Source organism: Lolium perenne, chromosome 2, assembly GCF_019359855.2.
Source record: "Lolium perenne isolate Kyuss_39 chromosome 2, Kyuss_2.0, whole genome shotgun sequence".
In the NCBI taxonomy this organism is placed as follows: domain Eukaryota; kingdom Viridiplantae; phylum Streptophyta; class Magnoliopsida; order Poales; family Poaceae; genus Lolium; species Lolium perenne.
Window position 1 is genome coordinate 28,989,435 of NC_067245.2, and position 20,799 is coordinate 29,010,233.

Here is a 20,799-nt window from a genome sequence, read left to right on the forward strand (position 1 = left end):
GGAACCAGTATTAATGCCCCCTTTAGTACTGGTTCGTAAGGGAACCGGTACTAAAGGCTTAGATGGATGAGAGGTTTTCTACTAGTGTAGATATAACCGTCTCTCTTAGAGGAAACACTGCGTTGGCCATAATTGTGTGTGATGTGTGCTTTGTGCTAGCTGTGTGCCTGTGTGGTTCTCATCAGAGCATATATTGCTCATCTTTTATTTGCATTATCATGTTGAAATTCTATAGAGTGCCGGTGGTTGGTTATTTTGAATCGATGAGGTTCTTATCTCGATGCAGCGGATAATCTCCATGGGGGAGCTTCATACGAATTGCTGGGTGGGCCCATCTAAAGAACAACAGATTGTTTTTCAGTATCAAAAGTTTTCAAGCTAGCCAAAAAAAAAAAGAGAAAGGACCAGCGATTCAGCAGTTTGGGCAGATTGTCTAGTAGGCTTGCTCGTGTGGGCTGTGTTAATTCGGCTAGGATAAATAATAAAGGCATGTACAATGATAATATCTTAGCAGTGCCACGTAGGATAAATGCTGAGGTGGATGAAAGAGAAAGATAAAAAAAGACTTTGCCTTCTCTTAGCTAAGATATCAGCTCTTAGCTCAATCTCGCTCACCACAAATTTAGGATATCTCGTTACTAAAGATAAGACTAAAAAACAAACTATTATACATCATGTTTTATTGTTATATCTAGATTACTTGACAGGATTAAGATAAGATAATCTTATCAACCATTGCACATGCCCTAATATTTCTCGTCTTTTCAAGATGACGTGGACTACTGAAAGAAGACATGTCTTTTCTACCATTATACATGTAAGCATCTTTGCACATTGCTTTCCTGGTCTGCTAGTGCAAATGGGTTAGATTTGGCAATAATCTTGGGTGGGCCACGGATTGGATACAATCTTCCTATCGTTTCAAGGAAACAAAGTTACATTAATTCAGAAATCCACTTTTGAACATGAAAGCATATTCGATAGTATGATATATGTGAAACTGACATTTTTATGTCCTGTGTAAAAAAGACAAAGGAAAATGTCTTGTAAAAAGTTTTTTTAAGCATTAAATTTTGTCTTTTTTGCAAACGACACAACGAATGTCAATTTTCCACGAAACGACTTTCTAAGCACATATGACGTCAAGATGTACACGTCAATTTTTTGTTTGGAAACATTTTCAACTACGCTTAAGAGACATGTTTCCAGGTGCCAACGCCTCGTCTAATTAATTCACCTTGTTTAGTACTAGAAGAGTGAAGTAATTAGTCATGTTCCTGATACAGAGTATGTAAATACAAGCTAAAATTCATACACACAAATATCTACTAGTGTAGTTATACCATAGAACCCTCCAACTGCACTGAAATAAAGAAAAAGTTCAAAAATTAAAAGAAAGATTTAAGAGCTCCCCTCCATCCAGAAAATCCAAATATGAAATTAGAGGCACACTTTATTAGGAAGTGTACATATAATTATGAAAAAAAAAATCCTAGTTGTACATGGATTTCTTGATGTCTCTTCATCCACCACATGATCTAAAAAGGATAAGAACATTTAGGAACCGTAAGAAAGAACAAAATCAAACACGGTTATATAGGATGTGGAACATACACGCGGGATGTGAACGCTGGTGGAAGAATATGGCATGGCTTAAGGAGACAAGCCACACTATATCGTTGGGTATCAATAGATGAGTAAACCTACACATTGACATCTTAAGTGATCTTTGTATCCACCATGAATGATACTTGATTTGTAATAAGGTCTTGCACTCACTCAAAATAAAGTAATAAAGCGGCCATATGCATCATTTTAATGCAGAGGCTGGGGCAACCCCATTTCGAAAAAAAGAAGGAGAAGTGGTTAGTGTGCCTAGTAGTATGGGAGGATGATGTCGGTCAACCATGGGGTTTGGCCTGATCTCCTGGATTTACGAGGTGGAGGTGATGAACACAAGGATGACCACGAAGAAAACGTGGCAAAAAGGGCGGAAGGATCGAAGATACAAATGCATGCACACACGCAAGTCGGTTGTTCTTCGTAGGTCAACACATGTACCCAATAGAATTTCCAAGGAAATGATTCACCGGTAGAATTCTAGCAAAACGATCGGGAAGCTTTTCGATAGAGTTACATCAACGGAAAGACACAATTGATAGAGTTGCTAGGCAAGTGATCAACACGATATATTTCGAGAATGAAAGAGATCGAAACACAACAACTAGGCCCTAAATAGATTTGTGTCTAAAGTGATGGGTTTGTAGCATAGAAAATAAAAAAATTCTACTGCAAAAACGAAGATTCAATCTACTAGATGGAGGAAACAAGGTACAAATAACCGGTAACGATATCAGATCTCACGGATGATGTGGTTGTTTACATGCCGATCTAAAGATCGCGATGAAGATCCTTCTAGCGCTGCAAATGGGCAACACCTCCTTACTTAGACACACATACGATGTTGATGAAGACATCCTCTCCCAACTCTAGTGGGAAGGATGTAGTAGATCCTTCGGGAATCCCACCAGCACAACGGCGGTCGAGGTGGTGGTGGTGGAGGAGAATTTCCGCAGGGCTTGGAAGGAATGGACGACCGGCTCCCTACCCCCTCCCCTCTTTATATAGGGGACAATATGGCCAGGGCTTCCTTGGCCCCTCCTCCACCCCTAGATCCGGCTTATGGGGGGCAAGTTGTCCCCTACCTTTTAGGGATTCATGATTATCCATTGGGGGGAGGGGGCTGGCTGACTAGGCCTTGGGCATGGTGCGACTGGCCCATGTGGGCTAGGATGCACCCCCTCGGCTCCTGTGGCCCCTCCTATGGTAGTGGGCCCACTGCTGGCTCCTCCCAAACACTCTAAAAACCATCCAGTCCAACACCAGAAAATCCTCAAAGTTTTCTGAAACCCGGAAAGTGACTTACGTTATATGAATCTTATTCCCTCAGACTATTCCGAACCTCTTCGTGATCTCCCGGATCCAATATGATACTCCGACCACATTCATTCTCCAACTCATATTCCCGCATCTACCCTAAGGATCAACGAACCTTAAGTGTGTCACCCCTACAGTTCGTGAATGATGCAGGCATGATTCAGACACCTCTCCGATCAATAATTAGTAGCTGGATCTAGAAATTCTTAATGTCTCCTACATATTCAGCGATGACCTTATGATCGAATGAGCCAGAAATGTTGTGATCAATTCCTTTTGTTTCGTGATACTTTACTTATCCAAGATGGTATTTACCATACCTAGTTCGATCTCATTACCAATAAGTACTCTTTACTCATTCCGTTATATGAAATCCATGTGACCTAGTCACGTGCTTGCAAGCTTCTTGGACGTGATCTCACCGAGAGGGCTCTGAAAGTATATCTCTCCATCTTTGGATGGACAAATCCAACTCTTGATCCATGTGCCTCAAATATGAATTTTAGAATACCCAATACCACCTTTATAATCACCCTTATGGTGTGACGTTGATGTCATCAAAGCACTCCTCCGGTGTCAGTGATTAGCGTGATCTCATGGTCTAAGGATTATGTTACTTTGTGTTTGAGAGCTACATCAAAACGAAATTAATGACTCGATCTTATTGCTATGCTTAATTTGTCTGCGTGTTTATCATATCATTCTCCTAATGACATGATCTCGTTATCAACAACACCCAATATTCATAATCAGGAAACCTTGATCAATAGTTTGATCAACGAGCTAGTTAAACAAGAGGCTTACCTGGGACTCCAGTTTGTTTATAAAACACACATGTTATTAGTGTTTCCAGTTAATACAATTATAGCATGAGAAATAAATGTTTATCATAAACACAAAGATATTATAATAACAACTTTATTATTGCCTCTCCGGCATAACAGTCTCCCACTTGCACTAGAGTCAATAATCTAGATTACATTGCGATGAATCTAACACCCATGAATTTATGGTGTTGTTCATGATTTTCCCTGGGAGAGGTTTTGTTAACGGATCCGCCAAATTCAAATACGTGTGTACTTTGCAAATTTTTACGTCCCTTGGGAGAGTTGAATCCGCTTGATATGCTTGAAATTCTTGTGAGACCTTTGTTCCTTGGAATCAGCTATGTTACCAGTGTTGTCACAATAGATGACCAACAGGTCCAATTCGCTAGGAACCACACCTAGATTGATAATGAACCCCTTCATCAAAACCGCTTCTCTTGTGCAGCTGCTAGTGGAGTTGCTCTAATCTTTCAGAATATCTCTGATTTTTCGGAGAGCTGTTTGTATCAGACAAGAGATGGTTTTGGCCAGCTTGAAGGCTGCCTACGGTGAGTAGTTTTTCTTGTTGTTCTTTTTTGATCTGGCGTTTGCCATTGTAAACTTCTTCCCTTATATATAATGCAAAAGGAGAGCTCCTCCTGTTCCAGTCAAAAGAAAAGAAGAATGAAATCGAAGCGAGCTAGGCAAAGGTTTTAGGAAACACGATAGTACCTGCGTAAACGTATTCACTTGTGGGTCATGTACGTACAAACACAGTATATAATTACATAACACAAACGCTTGGCTACACACACGTTTATTTATTTGTATATGACTTCTGCATATGCATGTATAACACTGGGTGGCTGAGCGTGGCGAATGATAATTTTAGATGGCTAGCTTTGGAGAGGGTACGTAGGTCGTGGATGTCTAGAGGTCGACGACCTTGAAGTGGTCGCGGTTCTTGACAACGACGTCGTACATGTGGGTTGATCGGAGCCTTGAGAAGTCGCGGGGCACGGAGATGAGGTCGACGCCGCCGTCGCGCTTGTGGAGCTGCACGATGGCGCGGTCCTCGTAGTAGCGCTCCCACCCAAGCGAGCCCAGCCTCCGCTCCAGCGCCTGGAGCGACTTAATCGTCTCGTTCGCCGGCACGTACACCAGCGCCTTCCTGCTCGTCACCTCCGGCTCCAGCTCCATCACCCCGTTCTTGAAAACCCACACGCCTCCCGCCGCCATGTTAGACGACGTACGATCTCCTGATTAATTGTTGCGCTAGCTGGAACTGGATACCTAGGCTCGATCGATCTGGTATTGTTTCTTTCACCCGCAGGTTGGTTATCTGCTGCTGGTGTGAGCAGTTGTTCATTATATAGGCGCACGGACGGAGCAAGTTGCAAGTGAGGATGTGTCGTCTGTGTTATCAGTATATTCGACGGCGCTGTCTGCGCACATGAACAACAGATAACAATGTTCGGTGGCGCGTGACGTGGACTAATTAAGGAATACAGGCGAGGGGGGGAGGAGGCGGCGCTATCGCGCGCACGAGGGGCTTCACGTGGCCGCGCGCCTCGGCGTCCGCACAGTACAGACCGCTGCCACTTGCCTCCCCCGTCCGGTCCGCCCGTCGGGGCAAAGCCAATGGGTTTCCACGAGGGCGCCGGTGTGTGCGGCATGCCAAATCTGATCACCACCACCATGACTCAGCGTCTCCAGCCACGTCTCCGAAGTGTCCTTAAGGCTCTGAGGCTTACTGATTAGTAAAAGTGAAGCTGTACTAAATAGTTATAGTTCGAGACTCACCACCTACTTTATCAAATACAACAGTGGGTTCTTCCCGCTGCTGGTTTCCTCTTTTTTTAACCGACGCCAGATCAAGCATTTGGAAAAAACGCACTCCAAAAGTTCTTTTTGCCCAGCACGGCTCAATACGGTGTCCGGCGCTCCGAGTCCGTCATCGGTTCACATGAGATGCTTCGGGCGCGCCAGACACAATGAGAAGCGAGGCGGGGAGTGGCGGCCCGACGCGTTATTGACACACAAACGACGTCCAACCGTCGCCTACCTAGCGACGGTGCAGTTGCCGGGAAGGGGAACCGTCGCGGTCGACGCGCGAACCGCCAGAATGGAGCGCGAACTCCGCGAAAGAGCAACCGTACCCCTCTTCGATATCTGCGCCGCCATTCATCGCCGCTCAATAAGACCCGTACGTCTGCGCATTCCGATCTCCAACCGGCCGGCGACATTCATCTCTACGATGTCATGAGCAACCTCTCTTTGCCATCGGACACCGATAGCGAGGGGAAGCCGCCCGGGATGGCGCCATTGGTGGGAAAGAGCTGCCACCTCTTTGCCATCGAACACCGATAGCGAGGGGAGGCCGCCGGGATTGCACCATTGGTGGGAAAGAGCTTCCACGCCTAGCAGCTCTAGTTCCCCGCCGACGGAAGGCCACGAGGAGGAGTGGGAGGCCAACGACGGCCAGGAGGAGGAGGAGGCCGTCACCGAGGACGGCCATAAGGAGGAGGTGGAGGCCGTCGTCGATGACGTCCATAAGGATGGGGTGGACGCCATCGCTGACAACGGCCATGAGGAGGAGTAGGAAGAGGATGGAGATGCCAGGTGGAGACATCTGGAGACGGCAACGGCAAAGAAGGAGGCAAGGGCCCAGGCGAAGGCGGAGGCGTAGCCGGCGAGCACCAACGACGACGAATACATCAAGGACTACGCGTTGTAGGGAGGCACAAGCTACTCGGACGCGTCAAACGCCACTAACTCTTCGGAAGAGGGGACGAGCAGGAAGCGCTTCCGTGAGAACGAGGATGCGGGCCATCAAAGAAGTAGTTTTAAAATTTAGTTCATATTTTTCGAAATTTTTATGTATAATTTGTTACAATATGTTGCACTACTTTGAAAATCTCGATTGTACCTACACATTCCTTCTCTCTATTGAAATAAAACTAAAAAAATTATTTTAATATTTTAGGAACGCGTTTAGGGTCACGGCTAGAGAGCAACGTTCTTCAAAAGTGGCATGAAGAAAAAGTGTTCTCCAAATACTTAATACACCGTTTAGAGCATCTTCAGCCGCGTCCCCCAAAGCGTCCCCCAAACCGCGCCGGATTGAGCGTTTGGGCGACGTGTTTTGTTCGTGCCGCCTTTGGGGGACGTCGCTCCCCAGTCGCGTCCCGCAAACGCCGCCCCAATCAAGAATTCAAATTTTGCATTCAAAAGAGATCGTTCCCGCCGAATCGTCGCGATCAGAGTAGCGGCGATCAAAGTACTAGGCGCGCGGTCATATTACAGACCATAGTGCATGCTAAATTAGAAGAAGGGGTTGATCGATGGCGACGTATCCTGAGTGGACGCAGGCCCGTCGATCACGATGACCTCGTCGCGATCTGCCTGGTACTGTGCATGCTCCGTCTGCTCCGCCGCTGTCACGTAGGCCGACGATGGTGTAGCAGTCGAAGACGCGGCAGCCGGCTCTTGCGCCGCAGTTGCTGCCGCTGCCGCTGCCGCTTCCGCTTCCTGGGTCGCCGCGTCGGCCGCCGCCATTTTGGCTTCGATGTCATCAAGGATCTGGCCTTTGAAGAAGTTGTGCGCCGCCCGCGTCCGGGGAGACATTCCCTCTGTCGACGCTCTCAGCAGGGACATGTCGTCCCTGCGTTTCTTGAGCTCCAACTTCTCCTCTTGCCTCTTGAGCAGCTCCGCCCACCTTTCGTCGTTCTTTTTGGCGCGAGAGAGAAAGGTCGAGGAGACGTCCGCGAGGCATTTCGTGATCGACGCATGCGTCTTCTCACACGACGCGGCGTCGGCCAAGGCGGTGCTGGTGCTGGCGCGCCGCCAGAGCCTTCTTCTCCTGCTCCGCCGCCCTCCGTCCTTTCCGCTCCGCCGTCGACATCTTCCGGCGCAGACAGTCTTCATGCCACTGATCATCAGTCAATCCTTCCGGCCTCTTCTTCGGGGCCGGCGCCTTCCGCGGCTTCGCGAAAGGCGCTTTCGCCCCTTTCGTCGCATTGCCCGGCGGCTTCTTGGCCGCTTTCTTGGCCATCTTCTTGGGGGCTACCGGCGGCGCCATGGAATGGGGAGAAGGTAGCGGCGGCGGGTGGACGGCGGGAGGGAGAAACAAATCGCCGGGGATAGGAGAAATGAATCGGCGGCGGGGAAATGAGAAATGAATCGGCGGCGGGGGAGGCCAGAAATGCGCGGCGGGATAGGCGCGATATGGCGGGAGGGGCAGGATTTGGCGGGAGTGGGAGACGATTTTTCACTGAGCCGCTGACGCGCCGGGCCCGCGTCGGTTCGCCTTGCTTTTCGGTGTGTCCGGCGTCCCCGGTGCGTCCCCTGTGGGACGGGGACGGGCTCGGGGCGCCGGACACCGTATCGGACCGCGCCGGACAAAAATGGGCTTTGGGGGACGCGACTGAAACGCATTTTTTATCCGGCGCGCTCCAAATCTCTTTGGGGGACGCTTTGGAGGACGCGGCTGGAGATGCTCTTAAAGAAGTTTTGAAGGAGCGCGGTTGGAGATGTTTTAGGTCTCCCGACGGCGACACCAAAGATTCTGAGACTAGCTAGTGGAAGAGACTGACCGCCCGTCGTCGACCCCAGCGATAGTTACTTGGCTGAAGGAAAAGGCTGGGGATCACCCGGGGGATTAGCGATCAAATCGTCCGGTTCCAGCCACTCACGCGCTGCCTCCCTTTGTCGTGGTCCACGCACACACATGGGTGGGTCCCACCGAACCAAGACAGAAAAATCCCCATCTTCTTCTCCACCGCTGTTCCGTGCGAGCAGGCCACTCCGCACGGGCCACGCCGCCATCCGCACACGCCGCCGTGGCTCAACGCCACAGCAGGCGCCGCCGTCGCCGCCTCCGCCTCTGCCCTGCTCCGCCGCCCCGCCTAGCTGCTCCACCGAGCGGATCCTCCTCCGCGAACGCCGCCGCTTTTCCCCGTGCATCCATGGAGGCGCGGCCGGAATCGTGGCCGGTTTTCCGCGCCACCGCCTATCTCCATCGCGCGCCACCGGATTTGCACCGCCGTGCGCCACCGGAGTTCGGCCGCCGCTCCTTGGATTCTCACCGCCCGCGCCACCGGAGTCCGGCCTCCGCGCCCTGGATTCTCACCGCGGCGCGCCACTGGAGTCCGGCCGCCGCGCCCTGGATTCGCACCGCCGCGCGCCGCTGGAGTCCTGCCGCCGCGCCATGGAGCTCCATCCCCGAGCTTCCCCCTCATCAGCTCGCGCCTCCGCCAGCTACATACCAATATTTTTTGTTGCTACTTTGGTTTTGTGGTTTCGCTACAATATTCTGTTTTTTTGCTACAATCTCTCCGGTGAGAATCCATTGAAACTAGGTTTTGCTACATTTGTTATAGGTGTTTGCTACAATAGTATATTTTTCTGCTACAAATTCTCCGGCGAGGTCTCCGGCGAGTCTCCGACGATGTTGGTTTTGCTACTATAGCAAAAAAAGGTTGCTACAATTTTTGTGTGTTTCTGCTACTATAGCATATTTTTTTTGCTACTAAGTCTCCGGTGAGGTTACCTGTGGGTCTCCGGCGACATCTCCGGCGAGTCTCCGGCGACATCTCCGGCGAGTATCCGGCGAGTCTCCGGCGAGTCTTCGGCGGGTCTCCGGCGAGGTCTGTGTTATTAGGTGAAAATAGAGTTTGCTACAATTAAACCGTTTTTTGCTACTTTGGTGCATTATGGTAGCAAAAGTGGGAGAGAGGGCTGGTTGGTTTGATCGGACGGCCGGAAACGTTCCAGATCTGTTGATCGGACGGTTGGGGACCAGGGGGATTAGAATTCTAATCCCCCGGGGGACGCCCAGCACTCCCCTTGGCTGAAAGCTCGGTTTTACGAGTGTGTGCTGCGAATACCACTGCGCGCGGTAGATACGGCTACACACCGTGTCCTCGCATGAACAGTACGCTGCCCGCACGTGAGGGCGTCTACCTGGCCTGCACACATGGACTACGGCCGCGTCGCTCAACGGTGACCAAGCGTGATCGGCAGATAATATCGTGGGCTGGAGTGGTGGAGCTTTGAAGTAGAAGGGCGATCAAGCATCAAGGGCAGAAAACATCTGGTTGGGGTGGTGGACATGGATCGATCCATCCATCTGCTTATCGGCTATTTTCTCCAAAGGCACGCGCATAGCAGCTTTTTCTATGAATCCAGGATCTCTATTTAATTTTACGGTTTTGCTAATTCTTAATCTATTTAAAATTAACTTAATGCTCAGCCGGTTGTGAACCATCCATAGAATTACACCGTGATTTGTGCCAGCATTAGTTGCAACGTAAATTGCTACTGAGATTTTTCCAGTTGTGCATGGGACGCAGCTGAGGAAAAACGTTTGAACCATTGGATTGCTTCATGAATAGACTTTTGCTTTGAATATTTGTTTGCTCGACCTATTTATAATGCAGGAACATGTACAACTTGTAATATCATACAAATATATGAAAATTATTTTAAAATAAAAAAATAAAATAAAAGGGGGGGAGGCGGTGGCGGGGGTAGGCTGCACCCCTGTCGAACGGCCCCTAAACCCTAAAGGAGCAGCATCATGTGCGTACCACGTAGAGGACCTTTTGTCCCGGTCTGTGTTACCAACCAGGACAAAAGGGGTGACCTCTGCACGCGCCCGCAGCGGCCACGTGGTGGACTTTACGTCCCGGCTGGTAAGCCGCCCGGGACAAAAGGTACCCCTTTTGTCCCGTTTTCGTTGTCCCGGCTGGTCAGCCGGGACAAAAGCCTCTTACGGACCAAGACAATAGGCCTATTTTCTACTAGTGTGTCGAGGTGGGACATGGCTTCGAACTACGAGATGAAAGGATGAACACATAATAACAGTGAAGTTCACTAGTTCAGCAAACCAGATAACTACTACACTTTTTTTTTTGAAATGGGAGCATACCCAGCCCTCTGCATCAATCGATGCACACGGCCTTTTTATTTATTTAAAAGTCTGCAATGCCAAAGTTTACATCAGGAAACAAAGAAGATTGAGACATGTATCAACCCTCCAAAATGAAAAGCAACATATAGCTATCCATTATATAGCCTACTAGTATGACGCCACTGAGTAGCTCGGAAATAGAAGTTCTGAGTAACCGTTAACAGACGGTTGCATCCAATATCCATATCCTCCCGCTGGTTCTCCAGGAGAAAGTACACCCATTTTTGAATCCAGTGTGGTCTCCGAATAACCTGCAAAAAGTTTGTTCCCTTCTATTTGTTAAAAATCATATCATTTTTGGTGGTTCAAATAGACCAACACAAAACCGAGACACCAATTCGTATTCTGACTTCATCTTTCTTATCAACACCATCGAGGCAATTACCAAACATATTAGCCAATTACTACTACCTTGTAGCGAAGTTCAGCAAACCCATACTCGTACAGGTTTTGAATTTCGGATCGAGGAACGACTGGCTGCGCGCGAGTACGTAGTTGCACAGCGAACTCTCTACAAAGATCCAACTTCCACACAGAAGCAGCTGCGTCGAACGGGGATATCAGATCAACGTGACGGCGGCTAGGAAGCCTAACCTGATGGAGGAACGGAGGACATGTTCGATAGGTATACGAATTCGTCCAGGGCAGAGCCAGGTCCTGATGGAGGCACTAGATCCCGTGATCGATTCAAACAAGAAGACGACATCGTTACGGACTCGGATGGATACGATTGCCTAGATAAAAGCCGTCCCGTCTAACCATCAATCGTGAAGGTCCAATTTGTTTCCAATCGACATTGCGTACTACAAGAGCGAGCGAGTCTGCGTCCATCTCCATTGCCCCGCCTCTGGTCAAGAAACCTCAAGATATGGTGAGAGATCGTTTTTCATTCTCGAAATAGCTACTATTCCGATTGTATTTTTTCTGGCTAATCGGTGTGTGCTTTGTGATGGCTTTAGACGCGACGAAGACAGCCCTACGAAAGAGATGGCGGTATTCGAGAACTGAGGCGCGAATTTGATGAAGCAATCTCGCAATTCGGAGGTCGACCCCGTGCTCAAGGATACCGGTCAGAATCGCCCGATATACTCAAGCTAAGCGGTCTACCCAGCACTCAAGAACGTCTGCAAGCACTGCGGTGGGAATTGACGGCACTAATCCGAGAAATTGAGGCCAACCCGGTGCTCAAGGATTGCAGCAGGAACTACTCTCGGGATGCGCAGGTCAACATGCTCAGGGATACCGCTCCTCACTGGTCATTCCGTTGAGCATGTACAGCTAGAACTGGCTTCGTCAACTTTAACGATCTCCTGCACGAGAATGCAGAACTAGTCAAATAGTCATCTTCTGAAAGATAGTTGCCACGCTTTGCACCCACTATCAGTCTTGTTCTTCAGAGATTTCATGAAGTTCTGGAATTGACCTCTCAATGTTTTATATCCAAACCATCTAGCATTCCTTCTCAATGTTTTATATCCAAACCATCTAGCATTCCTTCCAGAGGTTTTGTGCATGCTGTGTCCAAGAGAATCCAAGAGGAGTAAAAAGGACTCCACAATTTGCAGGCGCAACATATTTAGAAATGGGCGGGCTATGTGTTTTCTTGGGTAAAGTATGACCTAGTGGGCACTATATAGTAATATGATAATGAAACATTAGCAAGAGACAGTTAAGAAAAATACAAATATAACTGCTGACCCATCACCATGCACAAACTCAATGTTGTTGAAGAAACATCCATTCAGTAAAAGATGGTGCCAAATTGTGAGAAAGTAAACTCCGACCTCAGATTTTCATGGGACATAACTTGATGCATGTAGTGTTAATAACTTAGTAACTCTATGAGGTTGCTCCATAGAGTCTACCACACTGTTACAAATTAACCGTTGGGCAAAACTAATTTAAAAGAGTTAACAGCTAAAGGAAGCACAACATGTGCAGTAACCAATAATAGTGCTTAGAAGGAGTAGAGCTGGATCTGACAACATGGACAGCATGCCAAAAGTTCAAAAATGGCACATCTGGTAACTCTGGGCTGTATAATTTAGGCCGAACAAATCAATTGCCAGCTCCATAACTGTAGTTCAATGCTGCTCATCTGTTACTACCATGCTTTAAGCTTCACGAGCCTTGCCCCGCAGTTCCTGCAGCTGAACCATCACATATCAGACTCGGATAAGTTAGCCATCAAAGAGAAGCAGATCATATTTGGTACTTAAAAATATATCCGAATCCGTAGTTTCTCACCATATCTTGTGCTTTCTTCTTCGATTCCTCGAGATTAGAAATCAACTCTGGTATAGGTGTGATTATCACAATGAACGATAGTTTCAAAGCATAACAGCAACCCACAATTTTAGCAACTGCCTTCGTTGCCCTGTAGAGCAAGTGGGTGCCTCTTTTAAAGATCCTGATCTTCTCCTCAACGGTCAGCAGGTCAGCTTCCCCATGCTGAAACAACATAAACACAAGAAAGTAAGCTAGAGTGATCACGATAACAGTAAAATGGGCCCCTTTGTGGCAAACTGTAGAGTTGTGTTTGTATGTGTATGTGTACTTAGGTGTAGTTTAGTAAATAGTAGAGGGTGTAAAATGTAAAAGGAAAAAATCCTCACTGTTAAAGATAAGAGAGGAACGAAGAAGGAGCAAGAAGGCTCCAGACTTTTCCCAGCCTCGCTTGTGCATCTCGAACCCAAGATCCTAGAAAGCTGAGATTTCTTCAATCCACTTCCAGTAATCCAACATGGTATCAGAGCTCTTCGATCTGGAGTGAATTTTTGTACAAAATCGAGCTACATCGCTCCCTATAGCCACGGGGATTCGTCGCCTTTGAGCTGTGCCGCTGTAGTTCGTCGCCTTTGAGCTTCGCTGTTGTGGCCGCTTTCTGCTGTGCCCTCTCGTCGCCGTGTTGTGGAGATTGGGGCCATCAAGGTGCTGGTTCGCTGTCCGGGCTACATCAAGTTGTGCATTGTGCACTGTCTCCTCTTCGTCAGGCTGAAGAACCCGACACTGTCACCTCTTTGTCAAGCTGAAGATGGCCTACTGAATGTGGTGCTGTTTCTGTGTTGGGCGGTGAAGGTATAGACTGATCTTTTGCTCGAGGTCTACATGCATCTACTCTGCTGATTGTTGTTGTCTGACAGTCTGGTTAGTCATCTTGGTGTGAAAAGGCTCGGTGAAGAGAAGTTTGTTTGTCTGGTGGTGTGCTGCTATTTAGCTTGTTCGGTTGTGCACTTTGGTTCAGAGAACCATGGGTGATTCTAGTGTAGACAAACTCTGCGAGAGTATGCACCATATGCTTGTTAAATTAATGGAACAAGTAAAGACAAAAACAAGTAATACGTCTGATGTTTTGAAGATCACCCTGGAACCAAATCCAGTTAAATTAACCGGTCCAGGTGATTATTTTAGTTGGGCTCGGAATGCCACCTTAATTCTGGGAGCACATGGTCTACAGAATTTCCTGGAAGAAGATGAAAAAAAACCAGAAGATATGTCACAGGACCAATGGGAACAAAACCAAAAATGGGTTATGGTTTGGCTTCTTAGTTCAATGGAAAGGGCTGTTAGGGAACAAGTTGAGAATTTTCAGAATGCAGCTGAAGTGTGGAAGGACATTGAGAAACAATTCTCCGGGAAGTCCAATAAGATGCAGGTCTCTAGAATTCTTCAAGAAATGAGATGCATTAAGCAGGAACAAATGTCGGTGACTGAATATGCGGGTGAACTCAAGAAATTGTACAGGGACTTGGAATTTTTCAGGCCAATTAAACCACATGATCCAAGAGACCTGCCTCTGTTCCGAGAATGGTTTGAGCCGTTACTTGTTCAAACTTTTCTAGATGGACTAAATCCAGAATTCCATTTACGCTGAGCTGATAATGGCTATACCAAAATGGCCTACCCTGGAGGAGGCAGTCGCAAGTATCCTGGAGGAAGAAACACGCTTGGCCAATAATCTAACATCACCACAAGTAAATGCAGAGACACGGGCAGCTTTGCCCTCGGTCTCTCAACCGCATCCTAAGGCAAATGCCATGGGTGTCGATTACAAACGAAAGAGCAAAGTGATATGTGATCACTGTAAGAAGCCCGGTCATATTAAAGAAGATTGTTTTGAACTGGTCGGCTTTCCTCCTAGTTGGCAGCGGAGGCAACAGAACAAGCCCTATGCTAGTCACAATCGAGAGAAGAAACATGGCAGAGTCCACTTTTCATCAGCACAGGGACAAGCACCTGTGATAACTCCGCAAGCATTAGAGGAATTCAAGGAAAAATTAATGGCTGCTTCTGCCGAAGGTTCAAGTAAAATTACTAATGTTCATACTGCAGAAGGTGAGAATTATTCGTCCCTCCCATGGATAATTGATTCAGGGGCTACAAATCATATGACTGGTTCACCAAGAAAATTCTCATCTTATACACCATGTTCCGGGAGGGAAAAAGTCCGTATTGCTGATGGATCCTCCGCTGCTATTATGGGTAGTGGGACCATCAGATGTACACCATCTATACAATTAAACCCTGTTTTACATGTTCCCAGTTTCCTGTGAATTTATTGTCAGTCAGCTCAATTAGTAAGTCTCTAAACTGTGGAGCTTGGTTTGAACCAACATGGTGTATGTTTCAGGATTTGGATTCAGGAAGAGTACTTGGGACTGGAACTGAACATGATGGCTTGTACTACCTTGATAATGCTTCAACTCCACTTGCATTCAACACAAAGAATGCCACGTCTACAGATGAGTTACTTCTACTACACTATAGACTTGGACACCCCTCATATCAGTCCTTAAGTCGTATGTTTCCCTCTTTATTGGAGTCATGCCGCAAAGAGAAGCTTGTATGTGATGTGTGTGAATTAGCTAAACACACGCGAACTAATTATCCTAGTAGTTGTGAGAGGAGCAAAGTACCTTTTGAAGTCGTGCATTCAGATGTTTGGGGTCCTTCCAATGTAACCTCTCTTTTAGGAGAGCGGTGGTACGTAACTTTTATTGATGGATTTAGCAGGTGTACTTGGCTATATCTGCTCAAGCAAAAATCTGAAGTGTTGTGTGCTTTTGAAAACTTTTATACTCTCGTATGCAACCAATACAATGCTAGTGTAAAAATATTCAGATCCGACAACGGAACTGAGTATATTAATAGAGAGTTCAATAATTTTCTGTCCTCTCGTGGTATTATCCATCAGACGACATGTGTGAACACCGCTGAACAAAATGGTGTTGCAGAGAGAAAAAATAGGCACCTTCTAGAAGTTGCTCGTTCCCTCATGTTTATGATGAATGTGCCAAAGTTCCTGTGGGGTGAAGCTGTTAAAACAGCAGCATATTTGATAAATCGTCTGCCATCTAGAGTTCTAAACTACAAGACACCAATTGAGTGTTTGAGTGGTACTAACTCTTTTATAGTACCTCCCAAAGTTTTTGGTTGCACTTGTTTTGTCCATGATTACAGGAACTCGGTGGGGAAGCTTGATCCAAGAGCGGTTAAATGTATCTTCCTCGGATATTCTCCTACTCAGAAGAGATACCGGTGCTGGAGTCCTACCGAAAGGAAATTCTTTGTTAGTATGGATGTGACATTCCATGAGAATGAACCATTTTATTCTCCAAACGGAAGATCTGCTATTAGCATTGGTAGCAAGGGGGAGATGCCAAGTAAAGGACCCATCGTTGAAGGCTCAATGTTGATTCCTATGATCAACACATCACAACAGAATGATGAAACAGAGGGGGAGGAGAATACAAATATCAACAAAGATAATGGTGGCTCAAATGATCATGAGGTACGGGAAACTTGTTCACCTCAACAAGTATTGCAACAGAATATGTCTGATATGTCTTCATCACGTTCTAGTACATCACCTTGTGGGGCAGAACATGATAATGTGGAAGAAGAAGATGTTGCCCCTGTTCTGCAAGGTTGCTCTCCAGTGGACGACCCCACAGCTACCACAATCGAGGAAGAAGGTACTGAGATCCCTCTAACAGTTCATAATAATCCAGAAGTTGATCATCCAATTGCCTTACGGAAACCTGTTAGACGTACTAATTGCCGGCACGTCTCAAAGATTGTGTGGGTTATAAACATGATATTGCTAAATTTTTGACTTATGAAAAATGTAGCCCATCATTTAAAGGATTTATGACATCACTTGATTCCACTTATATTCCAAAGGATTGGGAGAATGCCATGAAGGACCCTAAGTGGAAAGCTGCTATGTTAGAGGAAATGAATGCTTTAGAAAAGAATAACACTTGGGAGTTAGCAGAGTTGCCGCCAGGTAAGAAACCAGTGGGGTGTAAGTGGGTATATACTGTTAAACACAATCCTGAAGGAAAAGTGGAACGATACAAAGCCCGTTTAGTTGCAAAAGGATATACACAGACATACGGGGTAGATTATGAGGAAACATTTGCTCCTGTGGCCAAGATGAACACTGTACGAACTCTAGTATCATGTGCTTCAAATCTGAATTGGGATCTACATCAACTAGATGTAAAAAATGCATTTCTACATGGAGATCTCCAAGAGGAGATATACATGCATATACCACCAGGTTTTGGTACAGCTCAAACTGAGGGCAAGGTGCTAAGATTGCATCGCTCTTTGTATGGGTTAAAGCAATCTCCTCGTGCATGGTTTGGTCGTTTCCGTCAGGCTGTAACACAAATGGATTATAAGCAAAGTAATGCTGACCATACTCTATTCTATAAACGTAACCATGATAAATTAACCATCCTTATTGTCTATGTTGATGATATTATTATCACAGGAGATAATTACAAGGAAATTGAAAGGTTGAAGCTGCAGTTGACACGAGAATTTGAAGTTAAAGATCTTGGACAACTAAGGTATTTTTTGGGAATTGAAGTTTCTCGGAGTGCCAGAGGTATTTATCTTTCTCAGCGTAAATATATTTTAGACTTGTTGGCTGAAACTAAAATGACTGGGTGTCGTCCATCGTCCACTCCAATTGAGTCCAACTTGCGCCTTGTTAAGGATGGGGGATTTCCTGTAGATAGAGAGCAATATCAAAGACTTGTTGGGCGTTTGATTTATCTATCACACACTCGACCTGACATTGCTTATGCTGTCAGTGTCGTCAGTCAGTTTATGCATAATCCACAAAACCACCATATGGATGCCGTGATGCGGATTATTCGCTACCTTAAAGGATGTCCTGGTAAAGGCTTATTATATACGTCAAATGGTAATTTACAAGTAGAGTGCTATACTGACGCTGATTGGGCCGGGTCATTAGATGACAGGAGGTCAACCTCTGGTTATTGCACGTTTGTTGGAGGCAACCTCGTTACATGGCGTAGCAAGAAACAAAGTGTGGTCGCAAGGTCCACTGCTGAAGCGGAATTAAGGGCTATGGCACATGGAGTTTGTGAAGTGTTGTGGCTGAAAATCCTACTGTTGGAGCTAGGCCTATTTCAGTCGAAGCCTCTAATGCTATATTGCGATAATAAGGCAGCTCTCGATATTGTCCATAACCCAGTGCAACATAGTCGAACCAAGCACATCGAAATAGATCGACACTTTATCAAGGAAAAACTAGATCATGGAATTCTATGCATGCCCTTTGTAAGCTCTTCGGACCAAGTAGCGGACATCCTAACCAAGGGATTACCAGAAAGAGTTTTTTGTAATCTTTGTCGCAAGATGGGCCTTTTTGATGTTTTCGCCCCATCTTGAGGGGGAGTGTAGAGTTGTGTTTGTATGTGTATGTGTACTTAGGTGTAGTTTAGTAAATAGTAGAGGGTGTAAAATGTAAAAGGAAAAAATCCTCACTGTTAAAGATAAGAGAGGAACGAAGAAGGAGCAAGAAGGCTCCAGACTTTTCCCAGCCTCGCTTGTGCATCTCGAACCCAAGATCCTAGAAAGCTGAGATTTCTTCAATCCACTTCCAGTAATCCAACACAAACCTATAGTGATGGTTCTGATGAATAAATTGCAGCTTTGGGAAATTATTTCAGAATGTTTGGCTACTAAATGCAGATGATGCTGTTAATCTCGGATTCTACCTTGAACAATTCATAAAATACACATTGTAACGTGTTCTAGTATTTGTTACACGAGCTCAAGACCCGTACTGCCTACTATTTTGGTTCAAGCGACGGCATGTTCCGATTCTGTCGAGGACCTGGCTGTTTGAAGATTTATTCGCGAAAGTGGGGTCTCAAGATCACATGGTTTTTATCAGAAAACAGCATGAACGTAATAAGTTAGAGCAACCATGATAAACAGAAAATTGGCCCCTTTCACGGCAAAGCTAGAGTGATGGTTCAAACAAGAAAATCACACAGCTTTCAGAAATTCTTTCAGATTGTGCTTTGCAAGACTGTCGATCTGCGAGCCTGTTAAGCTAGCTGCTACTGATTGCAGCAAAGCCTGCTAAGCTTGTACTCTATCTTGAAAAGCGCATGCATTAAAAACCGCATTGCGAGGTGTTGCTACTACTATATGCTACACAGTTTCTGTGCTATTTGCTACGCGACGGAAGGACTTGCGTACCTGCATCGAGGAAAACCGGCGAGGGTAGGCGGACGAACTGCCGGGGGTTACCGTCGGCAGTAGGCGCCGCTGCTGCTCCGCGACGGCCGCCCTGTAGATCGGCTGCGGTGCCTGGCTGGCGAGCATCCTCCTCGCCGCGTGTCGGAGCGTCGCCATCGCCCGAGCGTTTGCTGGAAATCGATCGCCCGAGTCTCAGTTGCTGATCTGAGAGTGTTCCTCTTTTTTTTTAATTAGGGTTCCACTCACTTCCACCCTTGCACCATCGGAGTTGGTGTTGGGCCCTGAAGTTCTGACGAGAAGCCCAGTTTTCTCTTGGGGAACTTGAGGCCCAGTATTCTCTCAACAAAAGAAAAATAATGTAAGCCCCAGGTCGCAAAAATTCCCCAATTATTCCCAAACCCCACCCGAGCTCCGGCTGCGCCCCAAATCCTTCGCCGCCGCGGTGACTGTCCTCCGCACCTCCGTCACTCCACCGCCGCCGTCACCATCCGCGCTGCCGCGGTGACTGTCCTCGCCGCTCGACTGGCGCCGTCACCAGCCCTTCCCCGCCCACGTGCCGCCCCGACCGCAGCCTCCCCGTCGTCGCCTCCCTCTACCGACCATCGCCCTCTCCATCTCCGGTGACTTCCCCACCTGTGTCCTAAGTATATTATTGCTCCTGGTGCCCTATATTAACCTAGAATTGCTTGTCCAAGAATTTTAGGCGATTTAGTATAAACTTAATTTCTTCTCATTAGATGCACGGTATGTCCTTAACACTTTTATGTCTTCTGTTGGAACAATTAGTGCTCAGGGCATTAGCAGGATATGTACTTCAAAAACTTTTGTCTTCTGTTGGCACAACTAATGCTCAGGGCATTAGCGGGATATGTACTTAAACAACTTCTGTCTTTAGTAGGAACAACTGGTGCTTAGGGCGTTATCTTAATTCTTCCCTCTTGTCATTGGACTGGATTCGCCTCACTTTCTGACTATGTATTGCCTATATGGAAACTTGGGTTAGCTTCTTTCGTATTTATATATATTGTACTGCATAATTGTTTCTTCTAACTCCAGTTTACTTGGGCGTTATTTTTTCAAAGTATTATTGCTCCTGGTGCCCTATATTAACCTGAAATTGCTTGTCCAAAAATTTTAGGGGCTTTAGTACAAACGTAATTTCTTTTTCATTGGGAATTAGCAGGATGTGTACTTAACATTTTTTTTCGTCTTCTGTTGGCACAACTAGTGCTTAGGGGTATTAGCAGGATATGTACTTAAACAACTTTTGTCTTTTGTTGGAACAACTGGTGCGCTTAGGGCATTATCTTAGTTTCTCTCTCTTGTCATTGGACTGGATTCGGCTCACTCTCTGACTATGTAATGCTTATATGGAAACTTGGGTTATAGTAGCAAGCATTGTTTGCTTCTCTTCGTATTTATATTGTAGTGCATAATTATGCTGTCACTTATGGAAATATAAACTATATTCATCTAGAAAAAGGAAATACTACATTCCTGAGATCTAATTTTAAATCACAAGGATTGTTTTCCCCATGTTGTATTTGAACAGAT

At 46.4% G+C, this 20,799-nt stretch overlaps 2 protein-coding genes across 2 annotated transcripts; both read right to left on the reverse strand.

The window, feature by feature from the left end:
* Positions 1-4,454: 4,454 nt before the first annotated feature.
* LOC127329848 (flowering-promoting factor 1-like protein 5) lies at positions 4,455-5,080 on the reverse strand. Its single transcript, XM_051356271.1, has one exon. It carries the CDS (start codon positions 4,980-4,982, stop codon positions 4,674-4,676), a length of 309 nt encoding a protein of 102 aa, XP_051212231.1. The 5' UTR covers positions 4,983-5,080; the 3' UTR covers positions 4,455-4,673.
* A 7,358-nt stretch (positions 5,081-12,438) lies between these two features.
* Positions 12,439-19,467, reverse strand: LOC127331637 (uncharacterized). The gene is made up of 3 exons (XM_051357810.2): positions 19,246-19,467; positions 12,964-13,167; positions 12,439-12,866 (listed from the first exon to the last, which is right to left on the reverse strand). Exons 1-3 carry the CDS (start codon positions 19,399-19,401, stop codon positions 12,831-12,833), a joined length of 396 nt encoding a protein of 131 aa, XP_051213770.1. The 5' UTR covers positions 19,402-19,467; the 3' UTR covers positions 12,439-12,830.
* Between the last annotated feature and the right edge of the window lie 1,332 nt (positions 19,468-20,799).

Excerpts from the sequence above, each read along its gene's own strand:
- LOC127329848 (XM_051356271.1), bottom strand. The coding sequence starts at position 4,982 with ATGGCGGCGGGAGGCGTGTGGGTTTTCAAGAACGGGGTGATGGAGCTG.
- LOC127331637 (XM_051357810.2), bottom strand. The coding sequence starts at position 19,401 with ATGGCGACGCTCCGACACGCGGCGAGGAGGATGCTCGCCAGCCAGGCA. Across the intron at positions 13,168-19,245 it reads GCCGGTTTTCCTCGATGCAG|CATGGGGAAGCTGACCTGCT; the intron begins GTACGCAAGTCC and ends ATGTTGTTTCAG. Across the intron at positions 12,867-12,963 it reads AGAAGAAAGCACAAGATATG|CTGCAGGAACTGCGGGGCAA; the intron begins GTGAGAAACTAC and ends GTGATGGTTCAG.